Source organism: Hypomesus nipponensis, chromosome 2, assembly GCF_054491055.1.
Source record: "Hypomesus nipponensis isolate SF chromosome 2, ASM5449105v1, whole genome shotgun sequence".
Lineage (NCBI taxonomy): Eukaryota > Metazoa > Chordata > Actinopteri > Osmeriformes > Osmeridae > Hypomesus > Hypomesus nipponensis.
Window position 1 is genome coordinate 1,556,333 of NC_140362.1, and position 13,320 is coordinate 1,569,652.

Here is a 13,320-nt window from a genome sequence, read left to right on the forward strand (position 1 = left end):
GTAGTAGCAGTAGAGATATGATCTGAGGGCTGTAGTAGCAGTAGAGATATGATCTGAGGGCTGTAGTAGCAGTAGAGATATGATCTGAGGGCTGTAGTAGCAGTAGAGATATGATCTGAGGGCTGTAGTAGCAGTAGAGATATGATCTGAGGGCTGTAGTAGCAGTAGAGATATGATCTGAGGGCTGTAGTAGCAGTAGAGATATGATCTGAGGGCTGTAGGTAGATGCTGGTGGATGAACATCTACCTCTGATCTCTCGTCTATCTGGCCTCACCGGCCTCTAGAATCAATAGACCACGAGGGGTGACGGAAATAGAGAGATAAAGAGAGAGAGAGACAGGGAGAGAGAGAGAAAAGGAGAGAGAGATGTGATAATGCTGCTGCTTCCCTGAAGAACCCCAGGCCTTGTTAGAACATAAAACTATAATAGAAATATTGTAGAGCACTGCACAGCATGAGTCTATTACCACCTAGTGACGACACATGTGTACTGAAAAATAAAATATCCAAAGGATTTAATCTAATCAAACCTTTATGGTGCAGTCATTGGTGTGTTTTAGAGAAGAGGGATTTAATGTGTACTGTAGTCATGGAATATGAGGTTTGTTGTGTGTAACACATTTTATTTAATTGTATTATAAGATAAACAGCTTCATTTGACAAATATCACATTCATAAAAAAATACCTGTACAATGTAACATTCAAACTTGTATAAAATAAATAGGAAACAATTATCCCAATTCTTTATACTGTGTTTCTATACAAATGCTCTACATCATAGTAAATGGTAAATGTTTAAATACAACATTCATGGTTGTGTATTAAGGACATAAAAAAGGTTGAAAAAAAAGAGTTCACTAATAAAGCTACAGTCGCAGTTGGTGGAACTTAATAAATTAATGTTGTGACATTCTAAGGTTCTGATGTTCTAAGGTTCCGTCGTCCTGGCGTTAGATGGTTCCGGATCAGAACCTGCAGCAGAACCCGCAGCCCTTGTTGTGGCAGCATTTGCAGCACCAGCGACACAAAGACAGGTGGCTCTGACGCTTTACCCTGGTGGAAGCCTGGAGGGGTGAGGGGGGGAGGAGGAGAAGGGGGGGGGGAGGAGGAGAGGGGAGGGGGGAGGAGGGGAGGAGAGGGGAGGAGGGGAGAGGAGGGAAGGGGGGAGGAGGAAAGGAGGGGAGAGGGGGAAGAGGGGGGGTTGGGGAAGAAGGGTGGGGGCACATGGGGGAAAGGAGAACATGGTCAGGTTTGTTTGTGTCACCAGAAGGTTCACTTCAAATACCTGTCAGCTGCCTCCTGCCTTTACAGTATCTGATATTACTGAATGTGAGTGAAATGAGTTCTGGAACTTACAAAGACGTTCTGTGAGTAATCCGCTGCCTGCTGGTGTTCCAGAACCAGGCTGCTCCTCTCCTGCTCTCGCTGCTGTGAAGGAAACACATAGGTAGAACAAGCACACACACAGAACAGCGTTAGAACCTGAGAAACAGCATCAGAACCCAAGTATGGGTGTTATTTTCAGACCTACAATAGAAGCCTTTTGTTAAGGACCAATATGACAGTGTTTGAGGAGAGCTACGGTATGATGTTGTGTCAGAGGTGAGAGATCCACCTACCTCAGAGAAGGGCACAGCAGCACAGCTGCTAAAGATGCAAGTGCAAGCCAGGACCAACACCATGGCAACAGTTACACTGAAGATCTTCATTCTTGTGATGTTCTTGTTTGGAATCTCTTTAAAAACAGACTTGGGTGGTGGCAGTTTGCTCTCTGTCTCTTTCCTCAACCAGACGTTTCAGTTAACCAATACGAATCTTCAGTTGTTTCTTCAAGTCTTCAAAAACCCAGACAACTAGTTGATGCAGGTGAGCGTCTGAGAGAGGAGATGTTGTTGGGTTCTTGTCGATCTGGGAGCAGGGAGCCGATATTTATGTCCACTTGGCAGCTGTTGCATCACCACCCCAGCTCAGCCCATTCCTGTAAACTGTTACATCACCTTCCTCGGAGGGTTTCTGCCCTCCTAACTCCTGACTGCCTGTGTGGATAAGTTCTACTTGACAGTTCTCTTATTCCGATGCCAGAAATATCAATGCTAGACAGAACATCACACGGCTGCGTCTGTCTCAGCTGTGTCTGAACATTCCTTACTTTTACAACAACAGAAGTTATTTCTGTGTATCATGTCTTAACATTCATGAAAAAAAAAATATATTATTCAGTGGTGACAAATTTGGGTCTTTCGTTTTATGGAAAATAATCTTTCAATAAATATATCTGATTTATATTTGATATTTTTACAAAACAAATAGTAAATTATTAACTTTCAAAATTCATAACAGTTTCACAGTCATTTGGGAATTCCCAGAGTCTGAGTACAAAACACCTGCCCCGAATCCTGCTCCCCTCTGACTCAGGAAAGTCCAGACCTGAGCACCTCCATTTAACCACTGAGAAGATCATTACTCTGTCATCTTTAAGACCTGGATTCCATTAAATAATGCCATGAAACTTAACTAGGTTATCCCAATTAAGTCTATTTGAAATGAGAGACTGTAACTAAAGCTTGATGAAAGAGTTCATGATTTAAGTGTGACTGTAGTTCTCAGGCAGACAGGAATGATACACTGCTGTTTGTCCTTCAACTGCCAATTAGATATATGTGTTGCTATGTAGTTACATGAGAGTTAGTGTAACCTTAATGTAACGTGGTCTGTCTCTATCCATAACCTTAGAGAGAGACAGCTGTTCTCCAGGGGTGTAGAGAGAGACAGCTGTTCTCCGGGGGTGTAGAGAGAGACAGCTGTTTTCCAGGGGTGTGGAGAGAGAGACAGCTGTTCTCCAGGGGTGTGGAGAGAGAGAGAGCTGTTCTCCAGGGGTGTGGAGAGAGAGAGAGCTGTTCTCCAGGGGTGTGGAGAGAGAGACAGCTGTTCTCCAGGGGTGTGGAGAGACAGCTACAGACTGAGATGTACATGTTTGTTTTTATGTCTGCATATTACACAGTATGTTTAGCTTTTGCTACATTTGAAATATCTTTAAAACACCTTCAAGATATCTATTATTCAATTATTCTTATGATATATATTGGATAGATTTTTATAATAGTCCATCATACGTAACTTGGCATTAGTCTAACTGTTTGTGGTTGATAATAATGAAATTCTATGAAATGTTTATAATAACATGTGTTGTACCTTCAATGTGGACTGCTTTGACAACATTGTTTAACCTGAACATTTTATGCCAATAAAGCATATTGAATTGAAATTTAATTGACAGCTGTTCTCCAGGTGTTGTCTCCACGTCTTCTAGAAAGACACCAATTATTCACATTTTTTCCCTTGTTAATTAAACATTTTTACATTTAAATTTGATGGTCCGACAATGGTCATAGCATGTTCCCTAACCACTAACACATTGTGGTCGTAGCATGTTCCCTAACCACTAACACATTGTGGTCGTAGCATGTTCCCTAACCACTAACACATTGTGGTCGTAGCATGTTCCCTAACCACTCACACATTGTGGTCGTAGCATGTTCCCTAACCACTAACACATTGTGGTCGTAGCATGTTCCCTAACCACTCACACATTGTGGTCGTAGCATGTTCCCTAACCACTAACACATTGTGGTCGTAGCATGTTCCCTAACCACTAACACATTGTGGTCGTAGCATGTACCCTAACCACTCACACATTGTGGTCGTAGCATGTTCCCTAACCACTCACACATTGTGGTTGTAGCATGTTCCCTAACCACTAACACATTGTGGTCGTAGCATGTTCCCTAACCACTAACACATTGTGGTCGTAGCATGTTCCCTAACCACTAACACATTGTGGTCGTAGCATGTACCCTAACCACTCACACATTGTGGTCGTAGCATGTTCCCTAACCACTCACACATTGTGGTTGTAGCATGTTCCCTAACCACTAACACATTGTGGTCGTAGCATGTTCCCTAACCACTAACACATTGTGGTCGTAGCATGTTCCCTAACCACTAACACATTGTGGTCGTAGCATGTTCCCTAACCACTCACACATTGTGGTCGTAGCATGTTCCCTAACCACTAACACATTGTGGTCGTAGCATGTTCCCTAACCACTAACACATTGTGGTCGTAGCATGTTCCCTAACCACTAACACATTGTGGTCGTAGCATGTTCCCTAACCACTAACACATTGTGGTCGTAGCATGTTCCCTAACCACTGACACATTGGGTCATCTCTCCGTCTGCCTGTCTCCTGCTCTGATAACCTGGCTGACTTCTCCTGTTTGCTCTGGAGAACTAGAACATCAAAGTCAACAAATCTAACCACCAATGGCTCCTCTTTATCATCTAACGTGCATTGGCTTCTCTCAAACATCAATGTGAATGAAAGAGAAAGGGTGTGTGTGCGTGTGTGAATGTGTGTGTGTGTGTGTGTGTGTGAACATATGCACCGGTGTGTGTGTGTGAGTGTGTGTGTGAACATATGCACCGGTGTGTGTGTGTGAGTGTTTGTGTGTATGAGACTAGTTGCTATCATGCTATCAGGAGAGATCTCCAGGTCAAACACAGCCTGGCTCCAGACACACAGACACACTCACCCCAACAGGCGTCACTGGAGCTGTCACTGCAGCCCCCCTGTCTCTCCCTGTCTCTAACCCCCTTCCTTCCCTGCTCTCTCTCTCTCTCTCTCCCCCTCCAGCATCATAGCTCTCTACCTCCCTCTCTCTTTCCCCGCTTCCTTCCCTGCTCTCATTCTCTCTCTCCTCCTCTAGCACCCTCTCTCTCTCCCTCGCTCTCTCTTTCCCCCCTTCCCCCCCTCTCTCTCCCCTTCCAGCACCCTCTCTCTACCTCCCTCTCTCACTTCCTCTCTCCCATGCTAATCCTAACCCTAAATCTACCATGCAACCTGGATCTACCATGCAACCTTGATCTACCATGCAACCCTAAATCTACCATGTTAACCCAGAGCCCTAAATCTAACATGCTAATTGTAAATCTAACATGGTATTCCTAGCCATGCCACAGTGACATTAGGTGCGTTCGACATGTACTGACATCATGCAGCGATGCAGCCGGCAGCCTTGAAACAGTGAATTCTAGTTAGACTTTTTGTCCGACTTGAGACGGCGCCCTGGCTAGGTCACTGTGACGTTGCCATCAAAGTACCGTGAGATCGATTCGAGAACTGCCGGCTGTGTAGCCGAGCACATTTTTCAAGAGCAACTGCACAGTTTCTAATGATGACACAGCTATATCTATATATATATTATTTGCCAGGCTCACACACGACAACTTTGATGCGTGTTTTGAAATGATTCTGACACCTTTAGTTTCGCCAATGCTCAAATCCGGACCAAACTGTTTAATTGAATTAAAATGTTTTTAAGAAAGGTTTTACTCTGCCTCTTCATTAACGGAAAGACTAAGTTTAATTATAAATAAAGTAAAGTAAGCAAACAGCGCTTAATCGGCCGTGACTGACGTCAACGCAGCAAACCACGAGAAGCTGAAATGTCCGACTTCACAGAGCCGTTTTTAACTCCTCCCCGATTGCAAGCGGCTACTCTCGCCGGTCGTTTCATGCAGCCGTTTCATGCTTACCTTTATTAATGTATACATATAATGTAAATTTTAATTAAAGTTTAAATTGTTTAAGACATTTTGGAGGAAGTACACTCATGAAACAAATGTGTTAAAAATCAATCAAAAGATTATACAATGTTGATTTGAACAAATATTGTGATCAAGCTCAGCAGCAAAATAAGGACATTTCTTAGTGACCTCAAACTTGTAAAACGGTAGTGTATTACAAGTATTATTAGTATACTTGTATTATTAGTGTAATACTTCATGCTTATATTCAATGCAATTATTTTCTTATTACGAGGTCCATTCACAGAAGTTGTCAGCTCTTTGTTTTCATGGTCATCTGCTGTTGTATGTCAGTCAGACTGGTTTAAATGAAAACAGCACCAAAGGAAACAAAACTTTTTCTTGAGCCACTTCTCTTCTGAATATATTTATTATCAACTTTATTATTATTATTTGCCGTTTTGGTGTGGGTGTTCCCAAACTAAATCACATTGTGCTCAGGTGCTGAATGTATATATTTATATGATTTAATTGTTTCTATTTAATGAGGAGTAAGGCCAAACTCTTCACATTAGAAGAGCAGTTTCAGTCCTTGAAAAGCCTCAAGTCCTGAACAGGTAACTGTGCCATCTCGTCTTTAGCAATGTGGTGTTTCTGTCTTTAGCAATGTGGTGTTTCTGTCTTTAGCAATGTGGTGTTTCTGTCTTTAGCAATGTGGTGTTTCAGTCTGTTTCCATTGGCCGATGAAGGTTACATGTGCTATGTTGTCATGGTATTATGTTGTCATGGTATTATGTTGTCATGGTATTCCAGGCTCTTCTAGATTATATATATTCAGGATGAATGAATCCCAGTGAGAGTAACATCAGGTCTGTCGGGAGGGGGTGGGGGGGCGGACCAGAGGAAGTCCCAGTGAGAGGAACATCAGGTCTGTCGGGAGGGGGTGGGGGGGGCGGACCAGGGGAAGTCCCAGTGAGATAAACAGGGGGTCAGAGGTCAGACACTCTAAACAGAGTAGACGCCCACCTGACTGGCAGTGTGTGTTTGACTGGCGGCTGTCAGGCTGGCCAAGAGAGAAGGAGGGAGGGGGGTATGGATGTGAAGAAGAGGGAGGTGGAAAGGAGGGGAGGGAGAGGGGGGTATGGATGTGAAGAAGAGGGAGGTGGAAAGGAGGGGAGGGAGAGGGGGGTATGGATGTGAAGAAGAGGGAGGTGGAAAGGAGGGGAGGGAGAGGGGGGTGTTTGATTGGTTGGCTGTTAGGCCGGCCAGGAGAGGAGGGTGTGTGTTGTGTTTGTGTGAGAATCGTGTGTATACATTGACTGATGACAAAGCTAGTTTTGAAAGGTTGAACATGAATAATACTGTGTGTTGCTGTCAGGGTTATACTAGTGTCCTTTTTGTTACTGTAACAAGTCTGTGCATGACCGTGGTCTCCTTGCATTCTGTTATGGTGGATTCTTAAAAACATTTTGTTCAGATATAATGTGGGTTTATGATTCCAATACTTGGTAAAGTTGTGAATGTGTATGGCCAGTGCAAAACGATACACTCAGCTCACGATTTGATAAGTATCACAATACTGGGTGTACGATACGATATGTATCTAGATAAGTTGAACCCCCCCCAAAACTACTGAAATTTAACTACTTCAAGGATGTGCAATGTTTCAGGATTTTATTTAAACATCTGTATGTTAAGTAACAAAGCTTGTGTGTCACAACAACAAAACTGAGGTTTTACATGACATTAGAAGACAGAACTAGCCGGACGTTGTCATACTCATAATTCTAGTCAGAATATGAGTCTGAGAACTCTCCGTTGGGCTGTGAGTATGGGGCGTGTTTCAACCGAACTCTAAAACAAATGCCTTTTCGCTCAATTGGATAGACCTACAACCAATCAGAGCAACGTAATATGCTGTTTGTTGAAAACAAATTAAACCCAAGCGTCCTTTGGTGACGTGGTTGATTACGTTACTGTTGATCATCTGTCCATCATCGTATAAATATAAACATATAAACATAATATAAACCCAACTTCCAACCTCAAAAATGTTTTTGTGGGTGTTACTAAGTTGGGCTGGCAGCCAGGCTAAGACACAACAGAAGACAGAAAAAAACAGTTCTGTTCAAGTAAGTTAAACTCAACATAAACGGCTTCCAAGCATTGGGTTTGTTTATTTGGTTACTTACTGGTTGCAGTCGCGCCCATTGCAAGACTTTGTTGTTGTGGTACCGTTTAAAATGAGACTAAATGATTTTGGCTGAGGTGCAAGAGGTTGCGTGTTGGTAGCTCAACCAATAGGATGAAACGGATGGCATATCAAAAAATAACAATAATTTTGCACCGCGATGTATTGTACCACAATATATTGTTACACTCCTATGCCCTGTGTTTCTGATACAGTAGTCTGCAGCACAGGAGCGCCACAGGGAACAGTCTTGGCTCCCTTTTTGTTCACCCTGTACACTGCAGACTTCCTGTTCACCCTGTACACTGCAGACTTCCAGTTCACCATGTGCACTGCAGACTTCCTGTTCACACTGTACACTGCAGACTTCCTGTTCACTCTGTACACTGCAGACTTCCTGTTCACCCTGTACACTGCAGACTTCCTGTTCACCCTGTACACTGCAGATTTCCTGTTCACCCTGTACACTGCAGACGTCCTGTTCACCCTGTTCACTGCATACTTCCTGTTCACCCTGTACATTGCAGACTTCAGGTACAGCACAGCCACCTGCCATCTGCAGAAGGTCTCTGATGACGAGGACAGGGAGTTCAGAGAACTGACTCAGGACTTTGTGGACTGGTGCTAGTGGAACCAAGGAGCTGGTGGTGGCACAGGCACAGTCACAGTCACCCCCTCACAACACCAGTGAACATCCAGGGAAAGGACATTGAGAGAGTGGACTCAACTGGACTGTACCTGCTCAGGAGACTGTACCTGCTCAGGAGACTGTACCTGCTCAGCAGACTGTACCTGCTCAGCAGACTGTACCTGCTCAGGAGACTGTACCTGCTCAGGAGACTGTACCTGCTCAGCAGACTGTACTTGCTCAGGAGACTGTACCTGCTCAGCAGACTGTACCTGCTCAGGAGACTGTACCTGCTCAGGAGACTGTACCTGCTCAGCAGACTGTACCTGCTCAGCAGACTGTACCTGCTCAGGAGACTGTACCTGCTCAGCAGACTGTACCTGCTCAGGAGACTGTACCTGCTCAGCAGACTGTACCTGCTCAGGAGACTGTACCTGCTCAGCAGACTGTACCTGCTCAGCAGACTGTACCTGCTCAGGAGACTGTACCTGCTCAGCAGACTGTACCTGCTCAGCAGACTGTACCTGCTCAGGAGACTGTACCTGCTCAGGAGACTGTACCTGCTCAGCAGACTGTACCTGCTCAGGAGACTGTACCTGCTCAGCAGACTGTACCTGCTCAGCAGACTGTACCTGCTCAGGAGACTGTACCTGCTCAGCAGACTGTACCTGCTCAGGAGACTGTACCTGCTCAGCAGACTGTACCTGCTCAGGAGACTGTACCTGCTCAGCAGACTGTACCTGCTCAGGAGACTGTACCTGCTCAGCAGACTGTACCTGCTCAGGAGACTGTACCTGCTCAGCAGACTGTACCTGCTCAGGAGACTGTACCTGCTCAGCAGACTGTACCTGCTCAGGAGACTGTACCTGCTCAGCAGACTGTACCTGCTCAGGATACTGTACCTGCTCAGCAGACTGTACCTGCTCAGGAGACTGTACCTGCTCAGCAGACTGTACCTGCTCAGGAGACTGTACCTGCTCAGCAGACTGTACCTGCTCAGGAGACTGTACCTGCTCAGGAGACTGTACCTGCTCAGCAGACTGTACCTGCTCAGGAGACTGTACCTGCTCAGCAGACTGTACCTGCTCAGCAGACTGTACCTGCTCAGGAAACTGTACCTGCTCAGCAGACTGTACCTGCTCAGGAGACTGTACCTGCTCAGCAGACTGTACCTGCTCAGCAGACTGTACCTGCTCAGGAAACTGTACCTGCTCAGCAGACTGTACCTGCTCAGGAAACTGTACCTGCTCAGCAGACTGTACCTGCTCAGGAGACTGTACCTGCTCAGCAGACTGTACCTGCTCAGGAGACTGTACCTGCTCAGCAGACTGTACCTGCTCAGGAGACTGTACCTGCTCAGGAGACTGTACCTGCTCAGGAGACTGTACCTGCTCAGCAGACTGTACCTGCTCAGGAAACTGTACCTGCTCAGGAAACTGTACCTGCTCAGCAGACTGTACCTGCTCAGGAGACTGTACCTGCTCAGCAGACTGTACCTGCTCAGGAGACTGTACCTGCTCAGCAGACTGTACCTGCTCAGGAGACTGTACCTGCTCAGGAGACTGTACCTGCTCAGCAGACTGTACCTGCTCAGGAGACTGTACCTGCTCAGCAGACTGTACCTGCTCAGGAGACTGTACCTGCTCAGCAGACTGTACCTGCTCAGCAGACTGTACCTGCTCAGGAGACTCAGGTTGTTTGGTGTGCAGAGGGCGCTCCTCAAGACCTTCTATGACACGGTGGTGACATCAGCCATTTACCATGGAGTGGTCTGCTGGAGCAGCAGTATGTCAACAGCTGACAGGGGGAGACTAGACAGACTGATCCAGAGATTCAGGTATTCTGGCACCATGCCGGATCCCCGGCGCGTGGGCATTTTTTTTTGGGGGGGGGAACTTGCATGCGGTTTAATATTTTTGAGTCAATAGATTTCCCCTACTAATCATATGATAGGAAACGCAGCTATAACTAACGTTACAAGCCTATCAGAAGCAGAGCTTCTGTGAATGAGAGTAAATGAGATCCATATGTCACGTTGTGCTGAGCAACTCCAGGACTCTGTCTGTGTCTGTACTGAGCAGCTCCAGGACTCTGTCTGTGTCTGTACTGAGCAGCTCCAGGACTCTGTCTGTGTCTGTACTGAGCAACTCCAGGACTCTGTCTGTGTCTGTACTGAGCAGCTCCAGGACTCTGTCTGTGTCTGTACTGAGCAACTCCAGGACTCTGTCTGTGTCTGTACTGAGCAGCTCCAGGACTCTGTCTGTGTCTGTACTGAGCAGCTCCAGGACTCTGTCTGTGTCTGTACTGAGCAGCTCCAGGACTCTGTCTGTGTCTGTACTGAGCAGCTCCAGGACTGTGTCTGTGTCTGTACTGAGCAGCTCCAGGACTCTGTCTGTGTCTGTACTGAGCAGCTCCAGGACTCTGTGTCTGTACTGAGCAACTCCAGGACTCTGTCTGTGTCTGTACTGAGCAGCTCTGTTGGGACTGATGGGGAGACACTACACTGACATCTGGTGGCCAAATTGAACCACTACAGCAGCAAAACTATTGGGAACCAAATAAAAGTAGTGTTTTCCACCTAAATACTTTTTGTTAATTTCCTGTTTATTTAGGCTTGAAAAAAAACATCTTACAATTTAGACTGAAGATTTCTAATGATGGGTTATTCACACGGTATCAATAATGATTTCAAAACAGGCTTGTTTCCCAGCAACAGCTGGCCTGACTTCATCCTGCTGTTATTGTTGAAGAGTGCAGTTTGCTAAGAAATCACAATATTTAAATTCTCAATTGATTGAACTGAAACAGTGTTGACACAATCCAGGTCTGAAGAATGAACATCCTTTATAACACTTTACATTTATTGGAGGTTTTTATTTAAAACATGGATAATAAAGAGTGTATCCCCATATATGCTTGTATCCAAATATACATCTTTATCCAGAATCAGAATTAGAAACCGGTTTATTGCCATGTATGTTTTCACATATAAGTAATATACTTTACCCTTGACTTTCATATTTGCGCATTCATTTGTATGGTATTGACACGTTATCTTGATTGTAAAACATAATAATAGTAAAAACATTACTTCCATTCATCTCAGATAAATCAATTGGCAAAAGTTTAAGTAAAGATTTGTAAGATTATAGCAACAAATCAATTTAGGTTTTTAATGAGAACGTATATTTGTACGTATGCCAGCTTAAAACAGTATAAAAAGAGTAAAGACCTTTTAAGGATTATATTTTACATTATATTTATGATGCCAACAATATAGTTTCAGTACAGTTTTTGAAAATATGATTTGTTATCATCCTGCAAATTAATATGTCATGTTTCTGTATTTAAATTGTACATACAGTATATTCACTACAAGGCTAAAACACTGATGTCATACCCTCATCCTAGGTCTGACACTGTTCTCTGAATGTTTTATTTGAAGCCGAGAGTTTTGTATAAAGCAGGGTCATTATTACCCAACATAGTTTTCATCACAAAACATGAGGGAGACCCTTTCTCCAGGACCATGTCGATGGTTGCCCGTGCTCTGTTCTTCCTTACTGCCTCCATCTTCACTGCCTCCATCTTCACTGCCTTTACCTTCACTGCCTTCACCTTCACTGCCTCCATCTTCACTGCCTCCATCTCAGCATCGTTGATCACTCCCTCCTGCAGAAGTCCATCCAGCAGGTCATCCAGGACAGGCATCTTCACTCGCTCCACAAACGCCTGTCTTGCTGAACGCAGCTGCTTCTCTGCAAAGCCGGTCCTAGCAGGCTCAGATCTCTGTGGTTTAATCCCTGAGCTGTGGTGAGAAGGTCTGGATGTCTGGGAGCCGTAGCCAGAGCTCCTCAGAGACATGACATCAGATCTACCACCTCCCCACTCTGCAGAGACACACAGCAGGTCAGATACTGGGCTGGTAAGCTTCCCATTCAAGGACAAGATCTATGGAACATAAAACTGACTGAAGGACAGACATACAGGCAGGCTAGCAGGTAAAGTATCTAGACAGACAGACAGGTAGACAGGCAGACAGGCATCTTACTCTCTGGGCTCCACAGCCATCCAGCCTCAGATCCAGCCTCAGATCTCCAACCAGAATCATCGTCTGTCTGAGCTCTGCTACCACTCACTGCATAACAAAACAACAACACACAAATAACTATACAAGGTCCAGTATTACACTGTGTAACATCCAGGGAGAGTCCAGGCTGTCCTGGAGCCCTCAGCACCAGGGACAGCAGGCTCTGTATGGACAGGTCATGGAGGGACACCAGGCTCTGTATGGACAGGTCATGGAGGGACAGCAGGCTCTGTGTGGACAGGTCAAGGAGGGACAGCAGGCTCTGTGTGGACAGGTCATGGAGGGACAGCAGGCTCTGTATGGACAGGTCATGGAGGGACAGCAGGCTCTGTATGGACAGGTCATGGAGGGACAGCAGGCTCTGTATGGACAGGTCATGGAGGGACAGCAGGCTCTGTATGGACAGGTCATGGAGGGACAGCAGGCTCTGTATGGACAGGTCATGGAGGGACAGCAGGCTCTGTATGGACAGGTCATGGAGGGACAGCAGGCTCTGTATGGACAGGTCATGGAGGGACAGCAGGCTCTGTATGGACAGGTCAAGGAGGGACACCAGGGTCTGTATGGACAGGTCATGGAGGGACAGCAGGCTCTATATGGACAGGTCATGGAGGGACAGCAGGAAGTGCACGTGCTCAACCTCTGTTAGTCTGAACCAGTTTACACTGTACACGTCCCAGGGCCTCTGACTGTGGATGTTACAGTATCTTCTCAGATCCATGGACAATCACAGATAACAATACAGACTGGTAAATACACAGACAGCTATAGCTCAGTGGTTGAGTATTTCACTGAAGCTCAAGAGGTCACTGGTATAAACA

General features: G+C 45.4%; 1 protein-coding gene across 1 annotated transcript; it reads right to left on the reverse strand.

The window, feature by feature from the left end:
• Positions 1–603: 603 nt before the first annotated feature.
• On the reverse strand, positions 604–1,907 carry hamp (hepcidin antimicrobial peptide). The gene is made up of 3 exons (XM_084702212.1): positions 1,622–1,907; positions 1,359–1,430; positions 604–1,066 (listed from the first exon to the last, which is right to left on the reverse strand). The coding sequence occupies exons 1-3, from the start codon at positions 1,709–1,711 to the stop codon at positions 968–970; spliced, it is 261 nt and encodes an 86-aa protein (XP_084558338.1). The 5' UTR covers positions 1,712–1,907; the 3' UTR covers positions 604–967.
• Between the last annotated feature and the right edge of the window lie 11,413 nt (positions 1,908–13,320).